Source organism: Pseudonaja textilis, chromosome 2 (assembly GCF_049901715.1).
Source record: "Pseudonaja textilis isolate UNSWEBS1 chromosome 2, rPseTex1.2, whole genome shotgun sequence".
Classification (NCBI taxonomy): domain Eukaryota; kingdom Metazoa; phylum Chordata; class Lepidosauria; order Squamata; family Elapidae; genus Pseudonaja; species Pseudonaja textilis.
Genome location: NC_141991.1, coordinates 5019100 through 5039884, shown reverse-complemented (window position 1 = coordinate 5039884; position 20785 = coordinate 5019100). Strand labels below are relative to the sequence as shown.

General features: G+C 45.2%; 2 protein-coding genes across 2 annotated transcripts in view; one reads left to right on the top strand and one right to left on the bottom strand.

Annotated features, from left to right (window-relative positions):
• Positions 1-20785, top strand: part of LOC113450224 (uncharacterized) — a 160044-nt gene that overhangs the window by 79687 nt on the left and 59572 nt on the right. The window lies entirely within an intron of this gene.
• On the bottom strand, positions 2980-19478 carry LOC113450238 (uncharacterized). Its single transcript, XM_087927641.1, has 6 exons — positions 17411-19478; positions 11179-11312; positions 9694-9751; positions 7773-7899; positions 5445-6105; positions 2980-5115 (listed from the first exon to the last, which is right to left on the bottom strand). Exons 1-6 carry the CDS (start codon positions 17825-17827, stop codon positions 4731-4733), a joined length of 1782 nt encoding a protein of 593 aa, XP_087783767.1. The 5' UTR covers positions 17828-19478; the 3' UTR covers positions 2980-4730.

Genomic DNA, 20785 nt, shown 5'->3' with positions numbered 1-20785 from the left:
TCTGGGAGTTGAAGTCCACAAGTCTTAGAAGCCGTCAAGTATGAAGACCCCTGTGGTACTTGGTGCTTTTTTAAAAAAAAAATCCTCCCAAATGAAACCCATCTCAAGAAATGAACAAAATCTAGGTAGTCCTTGCCTTATTAAACCTCATTGGTGACCGTTCGAAGTTACGACAGCAGGCCCTGAAAAACGTGACTTTTCACTGTGTTTCACCGTTATGACCTTTTGCCACATCCCTAGGGTCACGTGATTAAAATTCAGAGGTTTGGCAACCGGTTCATACTTATGGCCGTTGCTGTGTCCCAGGATCGGGTGATCCCCTTTTGCGACCTCACAAGCAAAGTTGGCAGGGAAGCCCGATTCGCTGAACGGCCGACTTACTGACTGATCAACGGCAGCAATTCACTTAACGTCTGAGGCAAGTGAGGTTGTAAAATGGGACAAAACCCTTTTAGCAAATGTCTCCCTTGGCAACAGAAATTTTGGGCTCAATTGTGTTCGTAAATTGAGGACAATGGGAATTCTAAGTAGAGTTAAGCCAGGGCCCCCCCAACCTTTTTTGTACCATGGACCGGTACCGGCATCACAAAATGATCCACGGACCGGTACCAGCATCAGCACGCACGACCAAGGCAAGGCGAGCCGAGTGACCGGCCAGCCAGCCGTCCCCCGCTTCTCCCCGCCACCTTCAACTCCTCCTTTGTACCTTTGTCGATGGGCTTTTCGGGCTCTTTCTTAATCTCCTCCTGAGTAACGCGAGACTCCACCGCAATTGGGACAGCGTTCGAAGCCGCCCCCCCTCGACAAAACTAAGGCGCGAGGATTCCTTCAGCACCCAAACGCCGCTTTCCAACTGACGACCGGCAAGCTCACCCGGAAGCACTTTCACAAGCGCCGTCGAAACAAGATGGCGGTGCCCAAGCAAAATAGGCAGCCCGGTACAAAATGATCCACGGACCGGTACTGGTCCAGGGCCCGGTGGTTGTGGACCACTGAGTTAAGCTATTATGGAGTGAAAAGGGAGAGAAATATTCTGAGTTGACACAACCAGGACCTGGGTGATTGAGAATTCAGCAACAGAATGGTCAATGTCTGGAATACACTACCTGACTCTGTGGTTTCTTCCCCAAACCCCTAAAACTTTAACCTTAGACTGTCTATTGTTGACCTCACCCCTTTCCTAAGAGGTCTGTAGGGGGCGGGCATAAGTGCACCAACGTGCCTACCGTCCCTGTCCTAATGTTCCTTTTTATTCTGTACAATTAGCACAGGGGACTCCCAAGGCTGTGTGCTATCTCCACTTCTCTTCTCCCTATATACCAATGACTGCATCTCAAACGATCCATCTGTTGAAATACTGTAGTTTGCTGATGACACAACAGCGATTGGTCTAATTCGAGACAACAACGAATCCGCATACAGACAGGAGGTTGTACAGCTTGCCTCGTGGTGTAACTGGAACAGTCTGGAACTGAACACCTTCAAAACCGTAGAAATGGTGGTAGACTTTAGAAGAAACCCTCCCATACTACCACCTCTTACAATACTAGACAACACAGTATCAACAGTAGAGACCTTCAAATTTCTAGGTTCTACTATATCACATGACCTAAAATGGACACCTAACATCAAAAACGTCATCAAAAAAAGCACAACAAAGAATGTTCTTTCTGCGCCAACTCACAAAGCTCAAAGGAGCTGCTGATCCAGTTCTATAGGGGAATTACTGAGTTTGTCATCCTCACCTCTATAACTGTCTGGTTTGGTTCTGCAACCCAACAAGACAGACACAGACTCCAGAGAGTAATTAGGACTGCAGAAAAAACAATGGCTACCAACCTGCCTTCCATCGAGGACCTGTATACTGCACGAGTCAAAAAAAGGGCTGTGAAAATATCTACGGACACCTCACATCCTGGACATAAACTGTTTCAATCCCTTCCCTCCAAACGACACAAGGACAATTTTTCCCTAAAAGCCATCGCTCTGCTAAACAAATAATTCCCTCAACACTTTTCAACTATTTACAAAGTCTGCACTACTATTACTATTAATCTTCTAATCACTCGTCACGCATCCCCTCCCGCTTGTGACTGTATGACTGTAACTTTGTCATTTGTACCCTTACGATCTATATTGACTGTTTCCTAGTATGATTTGATTGCTTATTGTACCCTATGATTATTATTAAGTGTTGTACCTGATGATTCTTGACGAATTTCTTTTATGTATACTGAGAGTATTTGCACTAAAGACAAATTCCTTGTGTGTCCAATCACACTTGGCCAATAAAGAATTCTATTCTGTTCTATTGTATTGGTAGCCATTTTGTGTATTCATAATCATGTTTATACTTCTGTTATCTAATACTTGCTTGACAAATAAAATAAAATAAATAAATAAAAAACCCCAAGAAAGTCCAGTTGCCATTTGAAAAAGCACTTTTGGGGCGTAGATTCAGTTGAACTTCAAACTTGAGTCTCTCACTGAATTGAAGAGAATGTGGCACGGGACAGTACAAGGATGGACTATCCAAAAGTGCATTAACTCAGTTCTTCGAAGTACCACAACCACCCACAAATTTGACTTTGCTCACTATGATCCAGGGAGGACTTTCGAAAGTTGCAGATTTCAGTGTAAAATTTGACTTTTGTTAGGCCTGCCTCAGCTTGAACCTCTAAGAACAATCCTCAACTCCATTTGTTGAGAAAGGCATAGTTTCCTAGAAGTCAAGTGCACTACTGCAATTCACTTGACTTCTAGGAAACGCTACCTTTCTCAGCGAATGGAATTAAGGATCATTATTACTTAGAGGTTCGAGATGAGGCAGGTCTGACAACTTTCTTTTTACAAGGCTTAGGGAAAATATCCCACGTCTGGATTTTTTACCTTCAAATGTCTCCATCAGCCAGCATTCAGCTATTCTTACCAAAACCCTTCTTGGATATTTATTTTCTCAGAATCAAGTAAAAGGAAAAAAAAAGTCTGAAACATATTTATTATTTAAAATGACCTATGTTCCCCTTCATTCTTTTGGGGGACATTAGGGCGGTCTACAACCAACTTCGTCACATACAAATACAATAGAAAAGAGCACCATACAAATATATACAGTATATATCAAAGTACAGAAGCCTGATGATGGCAGATGAGATTCTGCCGAAACGTTGCTACAACTTTAAAAGCACAACTATAATGATGTGGGAAAATACCCGAACAAAGCTGAATACCATACATGCAAGTACCCGCAAAAACATAAGAAAACATATATATCAAAATATATATACTTTAAAACAAGTGACAATTAAATTGACCAGTGATTTAAAACGTTTGCTGCATATCAGAAATAGGATAATGTGAGGACCAAAATTGTTCTAAAGAACAGAAGTGAGATGGAAAGTAATGAAAGATTATGGATGCGATAAGAAGTTCTAATGAAAATATCATAAACTGCAATAACACATGTCAACTATTGTCAAGGTTGTAGATGTGTATATTTGTGCGTATGGGTATATGTGCTTCATTGAAATGTAAATTTTTCTAAAAAAATTATTGTAAACGTTTTTTTCAACAGTTTAAATCAGATTTCCAGTGAAGGACCATTTGACAGAGATAATCTGTTCTCTTCCACATTCTTCTAAAGATACACATCAAGGTATCGAGGAATGTGTGCATTTTACACACATACACAAACACACACACACGTTCCTAAAAGGCCTACTATCCTCATTGTCTCAATTCTTCATTCTGTGTATTCATAATACTTTAATTGGTTTTAAAAACTTGATTGCTTTGTAGATTTCTATAGCACCTTTTTTCAAATGCCTTCCTCCTTTAAAATTACCTGGGGACAAAAAGTCAGAATACTTAACAATGTTAGGATGGATGAACTTCAACTCCCAGAATTCCCCAGCCATCTAGGGAATTCTGGGAGTTGAAGTCCACACGTCTTTGAAGGTTAAAAAAGAGGTTTAGGAAGTAGACAGGCAACTGAGAATATTACAGGGACGTGGAGAAAACGAAAACTGAGATCTTTTTTCTGGAATCCAAGATAATCACAGGGCATTCTTAGTCTCTGTTGAAAGTATAGAATCTGTTATCGAAAGATGTTAATTATCCTTACACGAATGGCAGCTTGTAAAAACGTGGACCAGAGGTGGGATTCAAAATTATTTACTACTGGTTCTGTGGGTGTGGCTTGGTGGATGTGTCATGGCTTGATAGGTGTGGCTTGGTGGGTGTGGCAGGGGAAGGATACTGTAAAATCCCCATTCCCTTCCCACCCCACTAACCTGCTTTCCAGCTCCGTTCTCCTGTGCAAGGCAACAAAAGAAGACCCAGCCGATCAGCTGGGACTCGGGAGGCAGAGAATAGATGTAGGTGGGGCCAGTCAGAGGTGGTATTCCAAACTACTCAAAATTTCCAGTACTGGTTCTCCAGAACTGGTCAGAACCTGCTGAATACCAGCTCTGATGTGGACAAATGAATGAACAACAAGACAATTAAAATTAACAATACCAAAACACAATAAAAATCAAGACCGGTATGAGAGATGACCAATTGCTGTGGGATTCTTCCCATGATTGCACGCTTCTTCCTCTAATTTTTGCCTGAGAATCAAAATTTAATTTGAACAAATTCCAAACAAATCATTTATATGGGTTTCTCCGCCATGTAAATTGATTGATGAGCTATTTTCTTTCCTACCAACGTTCATTGACCCTCACCTGTCATTTATAATATCTCTCCCTTGTGTACATTTTTTGATGTCTGATCAGGTTTTTCTTATGACAGAAACTTTTCCCACATTCTAAGCAGGTGTGAATGCTCTGATGCTGGAAAAGGTTGGTACGCTGGCTGAAACTCTTCCTACACTCCAAACATTCATATGGTTTCTCTCCGGTGTGAATCCGTTGATGTTTGGTGAGGTCTACTTTCTGACCAAAACACTTCCCACAGTCTGAGCACCGGTATGGTTTCTCTCCTGTGTAGATTCGGTGGTGCCTCAAGAGGTTTTTCTTGTGGTTAAAGCTTCTGCCACATTCCAGACACTTGTACGGTTTCTCCCCAGTGTGGATCCTTTCGTGACAACTGAGGATGAGTTTGTGACCGAAGCTTTTTCCGCAGACCGAGCAAAAGCGCACTCCTTCCCGCCTTCGTGAATGAGCCGGTGATTCCGGAGCCCCGTGCTCCGACTAAAAGTTTTCCCGCACTGCGGACACTGATGCGGTTTTGGGTGTTTGAAGATGCCTTGGTGCGCAGCGAGATACATGGCTGGATTGTCACATTCCAAATAAGAGAACCCCTTCTCTTCCGAATGAGTCCTATAATGCTTCACAAGAATGATTTTCTGAGTGAAGCTCTTTCCGCATTCGAAGCATTTAAATGGCTTCCCCTAGGTGTGGGTCCTTTCGTGGTAAGTCAGACCAGTCCAGGAACTTAACCTCTTCCCGCACACCAAACACAGGTAGGGCTTCTCCCCTGTGTGAATTCTTTGGTGAGCGGTGAGATTCGTTTTATGACCAAATGTCTTGCCACATTCTAAGCACTTAAAAGGTTTGTCGCCCGTGTGAGTCCTTTGATGTTTCGTCAGGCCCGCCTTCTGGCTAAAACTCTTCCCACACTCCTGACATTGATAGGGTTTCTCTCCGGTGTGAATTCTCCGGTGAGAAAGGAGACTGATTTTGTGACTGAAAGTCTTCCCGCATTCCGAGCACTCGTACGGCTTCTCCCCGGTGTGAATTCTCTGATGAGATGTGAGATTGATCTTCTTCACGAAGCTCCGGCTGCACACTAAGCAGGCGTAGGGTTTCTCACCCGTGTGAATTTGTTTGTGATTGGTGAGGCTCGAACTCTGGCTGAAGCGCTTTCCGCACTCAAGGCACGCATAGGGTTTCTCGCCCGTGTGAATTCGTTTGTGCTTAAGCAGGCTGGAACTCCGGTTGAAGCATTTTCCGCACGCCAGGCATTTGTAGGGTTTTTCTCCCGTGTGAATTCTTTGATGAGAGGTAAGGTGGGTTTTATAACCAAAACTTTTTCCGCACTCCAAGCACATATATGGTTTTGTCCCCGTCAAGTGTTCTTTTGTTTTATATCGGTCACGTCCTGGAACAAAGAGAAGACATTTAGAGATCGATTGGATGACCTATTGAGAAGAATTTGAGGAATTTACTGAGCCGTTTTTTTTTATTAGAGTTTCATTGTACCTTTATTACTTTATAAGTAACTCAAGGCAGCAAACATATCTAATACTCCTTCCTTCTCCTATTTTCTCCACAACAACAACCCTGTGAGGTGAGTTGGGCTGAGTCACTGGCTCAAAGTCACACAGCTGGCTTTCATAGTTAAAGTGGGATTAGAGCTCACAGTCTCCAGGTTTCTAAGCCAGCATCTTTCATTACTACATCAAACTGGCTGTCATGTCCTTGTTAGAGTCGGATTCTGAGGGAGAGAAGGAGCAGCCGACAGGGAGTGGAGGTGTGGCTTCAGAAGTTGTGCAGGAGGCTGGGTAAGGGCAGAGGCCGGCTGGGCAGTCAGAGGAAGAACCAGGCCCATCCCCTCTTGCAGGGAGGAACGGAGAAAAAAACAACTTGGCTTACGAGAGAGGAAGCGGCCATGATCCCTCTCATTGGTTGCAACTGGGGAAAATAGTATATAAGAGAGACGGTTAAAACACAGTGTTGCCGGAAGCAAAACCTGTGTTATTTTGGGCAGAAATTATCTTGGTTGGCATCCTTCCAACAGACTGTGCCTTGTTATCTCCTTGAAGTTGGTAATTACTTACTGGTCCATTGTGGAATTTCCTTCATTGTAGTTTGTTTTGGTTTTTTATTTCACCTCTATCTGCTCAAGTTTGGACTGTATTGCTTTCTTTTGAAGACTATTTTTGAATAAGTTTTATCTCCAACTGAGAATTACTAAACAGTGGGGCCAAGTTGGAGGCATTAAAGAACATTTATTTACGTTTTGAATTTTGTTACGTTTGTGTTACACTCTGTGTCATCACACTGACTTTAATTATACATGGCTTTATGTAGGGTTGTCAATGACTTTTGGCCTGGAAACATTCACCGACACAGGACGAGGCACTTGGCAATTGTGTAGACCTGTGAGAATGTACACATATTACAGAAATGGCTGGCTGAGGAATTCTGGGAATTGAAGTTCCACAAGTCTTAAAAGTGGCCAAGTTTGGAGAACTTTGTGCTAGACCAGTGTTGTTTGATCTGATGTAGTGCACCATATATATATATATATATATATATATATATATATATATATATATATATATATATTTTATATATATATATATTTCGTATTACATGTATGGCATTCAGCTTTGTTCGGTATTTTCCCACGTCATTGTAGTTGTGCTTTTAAAGTTGTAGCAGCGCTTTGGCAGAATCTCATCTGCCATCATCAGGCTTCTGTATAGATGATGATGATGGCAGATGAGGTTCTGCCGAAACGTTGCTACAACTTTAAAAGCACAACTACAATGACGTGGGAAAATACCCGAACAAAGCTGAATGCCATACATATCTATATCTATATATCTATATATCTATATCTGTATCTGTATCTATATCTATACCTATATCTATGGATCTTTGGTTATTCGGGTTTTCTCCCACGTAAAATTGGAAGTATCTTGGCCAAGATATAATATGTATATTATATTATATTACATATATATATGTTGCCTCGCAGGAACTGGTCCTAAAATGCTAACTTGATGATTATCCATCAATGAAGAAAAGAGGGACCCTTACTGAGAGAAGTCACAATTTCAGAATTCTCTTCCATGATTTGCTTATAGAGAGCTTTCTGGTTGGGATCCAACAGAATCCACTCTTCCTCAGTGAAATACACAGACAGCTCTTCGATAGTGGCCAGATCCTGATTGGAAAAGAAAAAAAACCATCATCATAATATGCACAGTGCATGGAATCACACTAAATGTGTGGTTTCATCTGACATCTGTTTTCTTACTGCGCAAATAATCAATAGCCAAAGGTAGTTAGCTTTAATTACGGGAAGTCCTCAAGTTACAACTATTCATTTAGTGACTCTGAAGTTACAAGGGCACTGAAAACGTGACAAATGACTGGTCCTTGCATTTATGAGCAATGCAGCACTCCCCACTGTCCCATGACCAACACTGGGGCACTTGCCAACCGGCATGTATTTACAAAAGTTGTGATATCTCCCTTGGATGACTCCTCTGAGTCTTCCTCGGAGGTTGGCTCGAGGGAGGATGAGGATGAGCTCATTCATGGCACATCAGGAACTGGGTTAATTCATGACTCTGAACTGCCGGCTGAAAGATATTTATAGGAGGCTTCAGCTGGGGACAGTTTGCAAGTCAGTGACGTGGAGGAGCTGCCTTCCATGATGGATCCAAGAGCACACAGGGCAGAGAAAAGACAAGAGCAAAGGAGATCTGCCAGATTACTCAGGAAAAAGTCCCACCTTAACAAATAACAGATAATCAGAGTTGGAAGGGACCTTGTAGGTCATCTAGTCCAACTCCCTGCCCAAGCAGGAGATCCTACACCATTACTGACAGATGGGAGTCCAGTCTCTTCTTGAAAGTCTCAAGTGATGACCCTCCCACAACTTCTGAGGGCAACTTCTGTTCCATTGGTGGATTGTTCTCCCTGTCAGAAAAGTTTCTCCTTATTTCCAGGTTAAATCTCTCCTTGTTCAGATTCCATCCATTATTCTTTGTTTGGCCTTCAGGTGCTTTAGAAAGTAGCTTGATCCCTTTTTCTCTATGACAGCCCCTCAAATATTGGAAGGCTGCTATCCTGTCTCCCCTGGTCCTTCTCTTCTCTAGATTAGCCATGCCCACTTCCTGTAACCTTTCTTCATATGCCTTAGTCTCCAGTCCCCTAATCATCCTGGTTGCTCTTCTCTGCACTTTTTCTAGAGTCTCAACATCTTTTTTATATATGTGATGACCAAAACTGGATGCAGTACTCTAGATGTGATCTTACTAAGGCTTTATAGAGTGGTATTAGTACCTCACTTGATCATGATTTTATCCCTCTGTTAATGCAATTTAGGATTGCATCGAAAAGCTATTTATCATGGCAGGCAGAGGGAGGAGTTGCTGGGAACGATGTGTTGGGTTTTTGGCTGTGTGTTTGTTCATGCTTCCTGCTTGATTTGGGGCCTTGGAGTGTCTGAACTTCTCTTGCCAAGGGAGCTCTCGCGAATGTACTTTCAGTTTTGCCTGGTGGATTTAGGTTTGTTTGGTGGACTTACTGGTTGGAGGAACTGTCTATTGTTTTATGGACTATTGGCCATTGCCTTGTCCACTAATCTTGGCTTGCTTGTGGCTGGATTTATTTGGGACAGTTCTGAGGTTGGGTGAAGAAAAACTGCTGGGGAACATTAATAAACTCTCCAAAAACACACGTCTGTCTGAGTGAGTGAGGCAGCACAACACTTGCCGTGTCCTGGAGTCATAGGATTGTGATTTTATGATATCTCCAACTGGCTTCAGAGAAGCAAAATCAATGGGTGAAGCTAGATTCACTTAACGGCTGCATGCTTTGCTTAACAGCTGCAGTGATTTCTTTAACGGCCATGACAAAAAAAGATGGTAAACTGGGCACCTGAATCATCTAAATAAATCATAGAAACGAACAAACGAACAAGCAAAACAAATAATATCCTTGCCTCTACCTGATCTGGGTCAACCACGGTTTCTATTCCACTGGAGAGGAAAACAGGAGACTCTGTACTGTTGCAATTTTGCTTCAAGTTCCAATAATTCAAACTCCCCATACAAAGGTAGACAAGATCGGTGGAAAGAACGACAAGCTATCTTGCTAGTCTCAAGTTATGGCGCTAAACATCTTTACAGAGAAGTCAATCCCTAAGGGACATTAGAGCATTTATTCCTGAGTTACCTAAACACTTTCAAAAGTCCCTTGGTTTATCCTGAGTAACAATAAATAATTTCCGGCGCAATGGAGGCAAACCAAATCCCCGTAGATATAACACACCGTTCATTTAAACATTAGAAAAACTTCTAAAGATACCCAAAGGTGGACTGGACTTTCTGGGGTCTTTCTTTTTTGAAGACGTTTCTCTTCTCATCCAAGAAGCTTCTTCAGCTCTGACAGGATGGTGAAGAATGGAAGGATTTATACTCCTTGCAGACAGCTGGTCCTTCCATTCCTCACCATTCAATTAGAACTTGAAGCAGCTTCTTGGATGAGAAGCAAAACGTACTCAAAGAAAAAACCAAAAAGTCCAGTTGCCTTTTGAAAAAAACAACAACTTTGAGACAATCATGAGCTGGATGAGTAAGAATCTCCATAGACACTCTAAAGATACCAGTCTGAAAAGAGTTAAAAATTAAAACTGTGTGGAAAAGGTGTTGGAATCCCGTTTCCCGTCCCCTCAACCTCTTTCCCCTCAAATCAATTAATTTGATAACAATATTAATCATCTTTAACATAAGAGCATTTGAGAACAAGGGAAAGGAAGCTTGTTTTTCTATCCCAAAGATCCATGGAGCAAAAAAGTAGCCCAGCATTTCTGACATGGGCCGGGAAGACAGATGTAACAGATCAGCAGAGTTGGAAGGGACCTTGTAGGTCATCTAGTCCAACCCCCCCGCCCAAGCAGGAGAGCCTACACCATTTCTGACAAATGGCAGTCCAATCTCTTCTTGAAAGTCTCAAGTGATGATGCTCCCACAACTTCTGAGGGCAACTTCTGTTCCATTGGTGGATTGTTCTCCCTGTCAGAAAGTTTCTCTTTATTTCCAGGTTAAATCTCTCCTTGTTCAGATTCCATCCATTATTCTTTGTTTGGCCTTCAGGTGCTTTAGAAAGTAGCTTGATCCCTTTCTCTCTATGGCAGCCCCTCAAATATTGGAAGACTGCTATCCTGTCTCCCCTGGTCCTTCTCTTCACTAGACTAGCCAAGCCCAGTTCCTGCAACCGTTCGTTATATGTTTTAGCCTCCAGTTCCCTAATCATCCTGGTTGCTCTTCTCTGTACTTTTTCTAGAGTATCAACAACTTTTTTATAGTGTGGTGACCAAAACTGGATGCAGTACTCCAGGTGTGGCCTTACCAAGGCTTTATAGAGTGGTATCCATACCTCACTTGGTATTAATGATCTTGAAAGACCAAGCTGAAATACATAACAGTGTCACGAATTCTTACCTTGCAACGCGATTCCTCTGGCATCTTCTTGCAGAATCCCTGTTTGCAAAGGATTCCTTACTACAGTGTCCAGCAGGGGAGCCTCTGGGAAATCGTATCCCGTTTTTATAAAGAAGTGATTTCTCTGAAATGGCAACAAAGATCCGTGACTTAGAAACGGGAGCAGGATTGGAAAAGAAGAACCAGACGGACAAATACAGATCATTCTCGACTTACAGCAGGTTTTCTAAAGGACCCTTCAAAGTTACTGTCACAGCCACACCATATAGCTTTATAGACTCTTGTTGTCCTCTAGCCCCATCTATTGGCTGGAGAGACAAATATGCCCCAAGGATATTGTTTTGAAGCTGACCCAACTCATTTTATCCCTCAGCGCACACTCTCAAACCAAGTGCATGTTGGGAAGCCAGATTTCATTTCCTTTAGCATTTGGAGAAGGCAGAAACACCTGGTCATCCAAGGGCAAACCCACATCCCACACGGAGCATCATCGCTGGTGAGATTTCAATTGCTTGTATTTATTAATGGTTACGTTCAGCTCAATACTGCCTGTCTTACATTTGGTTCTCATTGTAGGTATCCCTATTTTCCCCAGTTTCACCATATCCTGTTCTTTCAATAAAGCATCCGCATCTACGCACATGGTCTGTTTTATTAGAGGATAGGTGGGCTTAGCTGCATGTCGAGCGGCACACAGACTAATGTGTAGTGGGGACAGAACAGTTACCACGGCACTGGGGAAAAATGACTTATGGCTCTTTTTCATACTTATGACCATGGCCGCATCCATATGATCACATGATCAAAATTCAGATGCTTGGTAACTGACTCATAGTTATGACGGTTGCAGCGTCCCGGGGGTCATGTGATCCACGTTTACGACCTTCTGACAAGCAAAGTCCATGGGGAAGCGAGATTTACTTCACAACCGTGTTATAACTTAACAACTCGGCAGTAATTCATTTTGAACAACTGCGGTAAGGGAGGTGGTCAAATTGGGCCAAAACTCACTTAACAACCTAACTTCCTTAACAACTTAACTCACTTAAAAATGGAAAAAAATGGATAAGAGAAATTACAAGGTATGATATTGAATTTAAGCCAGAAGCTATTTAACCGGGGATGATTAAAGGAAACCCGAAGAAACATATCCAATACATCGTACAACACATATTAACAGTGGCAAGAATTGCTTATGCCCAAATCTGGAAAATAGATGATGTATCTTCAGAAAATATCGTAATAAATAAAATGCTTGACTGTGTCGAGATGGACAGACTAAAAGGTAAAGAGGAGCCTGAGTTTTACGAGGTTTGGGAAATGTTATATACATGGTTAGGTAAGAGAAATAAGGTTTGATATGGAGAAAAAAGGTCAATATTGTATTTAAGTATATAAGTAACGCTTGACACAGAATTGTTCAAATGTAAATCTTATATATGTGTTTTGAAAATAAATAAAATTAAAATAAAAACACAATTTAACTAACTTAACAACTGTCTCACTCAGCAACAGACATTTGGGGATCAAAAATTGTGGACATAAGCCACGGACTCCCTGTAGTTTCGTTCAGCAGGGGTGGGATCCTACTGGTTCAGACTGGTTCAGGCGAACCGGATGTTAAAGTTACAGCTGGCTTGCCAAACTGGTATTTCAACCAACCGGTTGGCCCCTCTCCTCCCAGGAGTCTCCATGTGGCCCATGGTCAATGGAGGTAAGTGCAGGGCCGCCTGGAGCAGAGGTGGGATTCAAATTTTTTTACTACCAGTTCTGTGGACGTGGCTTGGTGGGCGTGGCAGGGGGGAAGGATATTGTAAAATCTCCAGAGGTGGGATTTGCCAGTTCTCCAGAACTGATTTTCCACTACTGGTTCTCCGGAACTGGTTCTCCACTACCGGTTCTCCAGAACTGGTTCTCCAGAACTGGTTCTCCACTACCGGCTCTCCAGAACTGGTTCTCTACTACCGGTTCTCCAGAACTGGTTCTCCACTACCAGTTCTCCACTACCAGTTCTCCACTACCGGTTCTCCAGAACTGGTTTTCCACTACTGGTTCTCCGGAACTGGTTCTCCACTACCGGTTCTCCAGAACTGGTTCTCCACTACACTGTTCTCCAGAACTGGTTCTCTACTACCGGTTCTCCAGAACTGGTTCTCCACTACTGGTTCTCCACTACCAGTTCTCCACTACCGGTTCTCCACTACCGGTTCTCCAGAACTGGTTCTCCACCACTGGTTCTCCAGAACTGGTTCTCTACTACCGGCTCTCCAGAACTGGTTCTCCACTACCGGTTCTCCACTACAGTTCTCCAGAACTGGTTCTCACTACCCGGTTCTCCAGAACTGGTTCTCACTACAGTTCTCCAGAACCGGTTCTCCTACCGGTTCTCCAGAACTGGTTCTCCACTACCGGTTCTCCAGAACTGGTTCTCTACTACCGGCTCTCCAGAACTGGTTCTCCACTACCAGTTCTCCACTACCGGTTCTCCAGAACTGGTTCTCCACTACCCGGTTCTCCACTACCGGTTCTCCAGAACTGGTTCTCCACTACCGGTTCTCCAGAACTGGTTCTCCACTACCGTTCTCCAGAACCGGTTCTCCTACCGGTTCTCCAGAACTGGTTCTCCACTACCGGTTCTCCAGAACTGGTTCTCTACTACCGGCTCTCCAGAACTGGTTCTCCACTACCGGTTCTCCACCACCGGTTCTCCAGAACTGGTTCTCCACTACCGGTTCTCCAGAACTGGTTCTCCACTACCGGTTCTCCAGAACCGGTTCTCCACTACTGGTTCTCCAGAACCGGTTCTCCACTACCGGTTCTCCAGAACTGGTTCTCCCATCACTACCGGTTCTCCAGAACCGGTTCTCCACTACCGGTTCTCCAGAACTGGTTCTCTACTACCGGCTCTCCAGAACTGGTTCTCCACTACCAGTTCTCCACTACCGGATTCTCCACTACCGGTTCTCCAGAACTGGTTCTCCACTACCGGTTCTCCAGAACTGGTTCTCTACTACCGGCTCTCCAGAACTGGTTCTCCACTACCAGTTCTCCACTACCGGTTCTCCACTACCGGTTCTCCAGAACTGGTTCTCTACTCACCGGCTCTCCAGAACTGGTTCTCCACTACCGGTTCTCCACTACCGCGGTTCTCCAGAACTGGTTCTCCACTACAGTTCTCCAGAACCGGTTCCCCACTACCGGCTCTCCAGAACCGGTTCTCCACTACCGTTCTCCAGAACCGGTTCTCCACTACCGGTTCTCCAGAACCGGTTCCCCCTACTGGCTCTCCAGAACCGGTTCTCCACTACCGGTTCTCCAGAACTGGTTCTCCACTACCGGTTCTCCAGAACCGGCAGTTCTCCTACAAGTTCTCCAGAACCGGTTCTCCACTACCGGTTCTCCAGAACTGGTTCTCTACTACCGGCTCTCCAGAACTGGTTCTCCACTACCGGTTCTCCACTACCGGTTCTCCAGAACCGGTTCTCCACTACAGTTCTCCAGAACCGGTTCTCCACTACGGTTCTCCAGAACCGGTTCTCCACTACCGGTTCTCCAGAACTGGTTCTCTACTACCGCTCTCCAGAATTGGTTCTCCACTACCGGTTCTCCACTACCGGTTCTCCAGAACCGGTTCTCCACTACCGGGTTCTCCAGAACCGGTTCTCCTACCGGTTCTCCAGAACTGGTTCTCTACTACCGGCTCTCCAGAACTGGTTCTCCACTACCGGTTCTCCACTACCGGTTCTCCAGAACCGGTTCTCCACTACCGGTTCTCCAGAACTGGTTCCCCACTACCGGCTCTCCAGAACTGGTTCTCCACTACCGGTTCTCCAGAACCGGTTCTCCACTACCGGTTCTCCAGAACTGGTTCTCTACTACCGGCTCTCCAGAACCGGTTCTCCACTACCGGTTCTCCAGAACTGGTTCTCCACTACCGTTCTCCAGAACTGGTTCTCCACTACGGTTCTCCAGAACCGGTTCTCCTACTACCGGTTCTCCACTGCCGGTTCTCCAGAACTGGTTCTCCACTACCGGTTCTCCAGAACTGGTTCTCCACTACCGGTTCTCCAGAACCGGTTCTCCACTACTGGTTCTCCAGAACCGGTTCTCCACTACCGGTTCTCCAGAACTGGTTCTCCACTACGGTTCTCCAGAACCGGTTCTCCACTACCGTTCTCCAGAACTGGTTCTCTACTACCGGCTCTCCAGAACTGGTTCTCCACTACCAGTTCTCCTGCAGTTCTCCACTACCGGTTCTCCAGAACCGGTTCTCCACTACCAGTTCTCACTACCGGTTCTCCAGAACCGGTTCTCCACTACCGGTTCTCCAGAACTGGTTCCCCACTACCGGCTCTCCAGAACTGGTTCTCCACTACCGGTTCTCCAGAACTGGTTCTCCACTACCGGTTCTCCAGAACCGGTTCTCCACTACCGGTTCTCCAGAACTGGTTCTCCACTACCGGTTCTCCAGAACTGGTTCTCTACTACCGGCTCTCCAGAACTGGTTCTCCACTACCAGTTCTCCACTACCGGTTCTCCACTACCGGTTCTCCAGAACTGGTTCTCCACTACCGGTTCTCCAGAACAGTTCCCCCCTACCGGCTCTCCAGAACCGGTTCTCCACTACCGGTTCTCCAGAACCGGTTCTCCACTACCGGTTCTCCAGAACCGGTTCCCCACTCACCGGCTCTCCAGAACTGGTTCTCCACTACCGGTTCTCCAGAACTGGTTCTCCACTACCGGTTCTCCAGAACCGGTTCTCCACTACCGGTTCTCCAGAACCGGTTCTCCACTACCGGTTCTCCAGAACTGGTTCTCTACTACCGGCTCTCCAGAACTGGTTCTCCACTACCGGTTCTCCACTCACGGTTCTCCAGAACCGGTTCTCCACTACCGTTCTCCAGAACCGTTCTCCTACTACAGTTCTCCAGAACCGGTTCTCCACTACCGTTCTCCAGAACTGGTTCTCTACTACCGGCTCTCCAGAATTGGTTCTCCACTACCGGTTCTCCACTACCGGTTCTCCAGAACAGGTTCTCCACTACTGTTCTCCAGAACCGGTTCTCCATACCGGTTCTCCAGAACTGGTTCTCTACTACCGGCTCTCCAGAACTGGTTCTCCACTACCGGTTCTCCACTACCGTTCTCCAGAACCGGTTCTCCACTACCGGTTCTCCAGAACTGGTTCCCCACTACCGGCTCTCCAGAACTGGTTCTCCACTACCAGTTCTCCAGAACCGGTTCTCCACTACCGGTTCTCCAGAACTGGTTCTCTACTACCGGCTCTCCAGAACTGGTTCTCCACTACCGGTTCTCCACTACCGGTTCTCCAGAACTGGTTCTCCACTACCGGTTCTCCAGAACTGGTTCTCCACTACCGGTTCTCCAGAACCGGTTCTCCACTACCGGTTCTCCAGAACTGGTTCTCCACTACCGGTTCTCCAGAACTGGTTCTCTACTACCGGCTCTCCAGAACTGGTTCTCCACTACCGGTTCTCCACTACCGTTCTCCAGAACTGGTTCTCCACTACCGGTTCTCCACTACCGGTTCTCCAGAACTGGTTCTCCACTACCGGTTCTCCAGAACTGGTTCTCCACTGCCAGTTCTCCACTACCGGTTCTCCACTACCGGTTCTCCAGAACTGGTTCTCCACTACCGGTTCTCCAGAACTGGTTCTCTACTACCGCTCTCCAGAACTGGTTCTCCACTACCGGTTCTCCACTACCGGTTCTCCACTACCGGTTCTCCAGAACTGGTTCTCCACTACTGTTCTCCAGAACCGGTTCTCCACTACCGGTTCTCCAGAACTGATTCCCCACTACCGGCTCTCCAGAACTGGTTCTCCACTACCGGTTCTCCAGAACTGGTCAGAACCTGCTGAATACCCGCCTCTGGAGCAGAGGCTCTGGGAGGGGGAAAAAACGGGCCTTCCGGAAGTCGAGAAACGGGCCTGTTTCCGGCTTCCGGAAGGGCTCCAGAGGCCAGGGGAGGGCATTTTTGCCCTCCCAGAGACCCAGGAGAGGCCTCTGGACCCTTGAGAGGGCAAAAACAGCCTCTCGCAAGCCCGGAAGCTTCCACCGGAAGCAGGAAACAGGAAGTTGAGGGCCCGCCCACCCAGCAACCGGGCAGTGAACCGGTTACCTGGATTTTTAAAATCCCACTTCCACCCTACGGGATGAATACGTGGCCCTTTGAAGGCGTCCTGGGGGTTGGGATTTCACCTGCTGCTGCCGCTCCTCCTCCTCCGGCTCCTTCCACTCCGTCTGACCCAGGAGGAAGCCTTCGGCCAGGGCCACCGCTTGCGAGCTGCTCTCTGCTCCGCACTCCCTCACCCAGCTGGACATCTCCTCGGGCAGGATGGCCAGCAGCTGCTCCAGGATCACCAGATCCAGCATCTGACTCTTGGTGCGTCTCTCCGGTTGCAGCCACTGACGGGAAAGATGGTGGAGGCGGCTGCAAACCTCCCGGGGACCTCCCGCCTCCTGGTAGCAGACGTCCCTGAAACGCCGGCGATGGACCTCCGGATCCTTCTCCAAAATCTCCCACGCGATTCTTTTCCGACACGCTTCACTGCTCTTGGACAGGGTGGGATGGTGGCCTCCTTTTCCTTCAGAGCCAGCTGAGCCTTGTTCCTCCATCTCTCTCTAGCAAGTCCAGAGGAACTCTCTATGCCTTCCCAATTTGGCCCTTAACAGAGTGCAACGCCACAGGCGTGTAGTGTTCAGGCTGAAAGACATCAATCAATCAGTCAGTCAGAACAGAGCTGGAAGGGACCTGGGAGGTCATCTAGTCCAACCCCTGCTTAAGCAGGAGACCCTATACCATTTCAGATAGGTGGCTGTTCCAGTCTTGACCTAAAAACCTCTCCAGAAATGAAATTCTGCAGGCTGACAGGCAACAAGCAGACTTGGTTTTGTCTTTGAATTGAAAGGTTTGGGTGCCCAGCCAAAGATGGCAACAGGAGGCCCAAACAGAATGGAATAGGAATAGGAATAGGAATAAGAATGGAATGGAATGGAATGGAATAGAATAGAACAGAACAGAACGGAATGGAACGGAATGGAATAGGAATGGAATAGAAATGGAATAGAAATGGAATGGAATGGAATGGAATGGAATGGAATGGAATGGAATAGAATAGAATAGAATAGGAATAGGAATAGAAATAGAAATGGAATGGAATCAGAATAGGGTGTAATCGAATAGAATGGAATATAATAGAATGGAATAGGAATAGGGTAGAATGGAATGGAATAGAATAGAATAGAATAGAATAGAATAGAATAGAATAGAATAGAATAGAATAGAATAGAATAATATGGAATAGAATAAGGAATAGAGTAGAGTAGAGTAGAGTAGAGTGGAGTGGAGGGAGTGGAGTGGAGTGGAGTGGAGTGGAATGGAATGGAATGGAATAGAATAGAATAGAATAGAATAGAATAGAATGGAATGGAATGGAATGGAATGGAATAGGAATGGGAATGGAATAGAAATGGAATAGAAATGGAATAGGAGGAATAGGATGGAATGGAATGGAATAGAATAGAATAGGAATAGGAATAGAAATAGAAATGGAATGGAATCGGAATGAGGTGTAATCGAATAGAATGGAATATAATAGAATGGAATAGGAATAGGGTAGAATGGAATTTAATGGAATGGAATGGAATGGAATGGAATGGAATAAAATAGAATAGAATAGAATAGAATAGAATAGAATAGAATAGAATAGAATAGAATAGAATAGAATAGAATAGAATGCTTTATCGGCCAATTGTGATTGGACACACAAGGAATTTGTCTTGGTGTAAATCTAACCCATAGATCTTTTTAGGAAGTAAAGTTCCTTAGCATTCAACAGCACAACTAATCCTTCCTTGTCTCTTTAGAACGTGCTGATCTCGCTCTCTCCGCCTGCCATCTCCCTTTGCCTAACCATAGTTTTCCCCCCACACCCCAACCTCTGGCCGGCTGGCTTTCTGTTCAACCGTCTATCCAGAAAGAGACAAGGCAAACGTTGCAAGAAATCAAAAAATATTCTTGCAGACTTACGTTATCGGGGTGGAAATGCAGCAACAAGGATTGAAGAGCCCCCCTTTTTGTTTCTTCGTAATGCTGGAAGCTCAGCCCAGCTCTCACCGATTCTCAGTAAGCCCCCTCCCACCAGACCCCAAGTGTCAAACCTGCCAGGACAGTCAGTCAGGGGAATAATTATACTGAAAGGACTGAAAATCCATGAAAACTACAAAAGGGCTTGTTGCTTTCATCATCATCATCGAGTTTGAATGGACCTTGAATCAATTGAATCTTCCGGCAGGAAGTCTGTTCCACTGAGAAAGGTGCTACGCCTTCTCCTCCACCGACTTCCGGCCTTTCTAGGCAGTGGCTCATCTTCCTTTAACCCTTTGAAGGGCGGACTGCAAACGGAGCCGAGGGGCGCATCCCTTGCACTCATTCAATACAGCTAGTCCTCGAGTGACGACCACACCGGAGCCCAACATTGATGTGGCTAGGGGAAACATAACTTTATCTTCTTGCTAAACATAAATTTATGTTGCTAAGTGAGACAAGGGTTATGTTGCTTAAGTAAGTTTGCTCTGTTTTACGATTTTTCCTGCCAGAGTTAAGTGAATGGAATAGCCATCTATCTGAAAGGGTATAGGGTAACAGATAACAGATAATCAGAGTTGGAAGGGACCTTGTAGGTCATCTAGTCCAAACCCCCCACCCCAAGCAGGAGAGCCTACACCATTTCTGACAAATGGCAGTCCAATCTCTTCTTGCAAGTCTCAAATGATGAAGCTCCCACAACTTCTGAAGGCAAAGCTCTTCCATGGGTGGATTGTTCTCACTGTCAGAAAGTTTCTCCTTATTTCCAGGTTGAATCTCTCCTTGTTCGGTTTCCATCCATTATTTCTTGTCTGGCCTTTGGGTGCTTTGGGAAATAACTTCACTCCTTCCTCTCTGTGGCAGCCCCTCAAATATTGGAAGACTGCTATCCTGTCTCCCCTGGTCCTTCTCTTCACTAGACTAGCCAAGCCCAGTTCCTGCAACGGTTCATTGTATGTTTTAGCCTCCAGTCCCCTAATCATCCTGGTTGCTCTTCTCTGTACTTTTTCTAGACTCTCAACATCGTTTTTATAATGTGGTGATCAAAACTGGATGCAGTACTCTAGGTATGGTCTTACTAAGGCTTTATAGAGTGGTATTAGTACCTCACTTGATCTTGATTGTATGATCCCTCTGTTAATGCAACTTAGGGATGCACTGGCTTTTTTTGGCTGCTGCTGCTGCACACTGCTGGCTCCTATTTAGCTGGTTGTCCACTAAGACTCCAAGATCCCTCTCCCAGTTACTGCTATTGAGCCTGGTTTCACCCAGTCTATATGTGTACTTTTGGTTTTTCTTGCCTAAGTGTAGGATTTTACTTTTCTCTACAATGAATTTCATTTTGTTAGATACGGCCCAGTGTTCTAGTCTGTCAAGATCCATCTGGATCTTGAGCCTATCTTCTTGGGTGTTAAGTTATTCCTGCCAGCTTAGTATCATCTGCAAATTTGGTAAATTCCCCTTCTATTCCCTCATCTAAATCATTA

What these genes read in the sequence shown, in the direction of transcription:
- LOC113450238 (XM_087927641.1), bottom strand. Translation starts at nt 17,827, where the DNA reads ATGGAGGAACAAGGCTCAGCTGGCTCTGAAGGAAAAGGAGGCCACCAT. An exon ending in AGGAGGAGCGGCAGCAGCAG is followed by an intron (nt 11,313 to 17,410) that starts GTGAAATCCCAA and finishes TTGCCATTTCAG; the next exon opens with AGAAATCACTTCTTTATAAA. An exon ending in CCGTGGTTGACCCAGATCAG is followed by an intron (nt 7,900 to 9,693) that starts GTAGAGGCAAGG and finishes TTTTCCAATCAG; the next exon opens with GATCTGGCCACTATCGAAGA.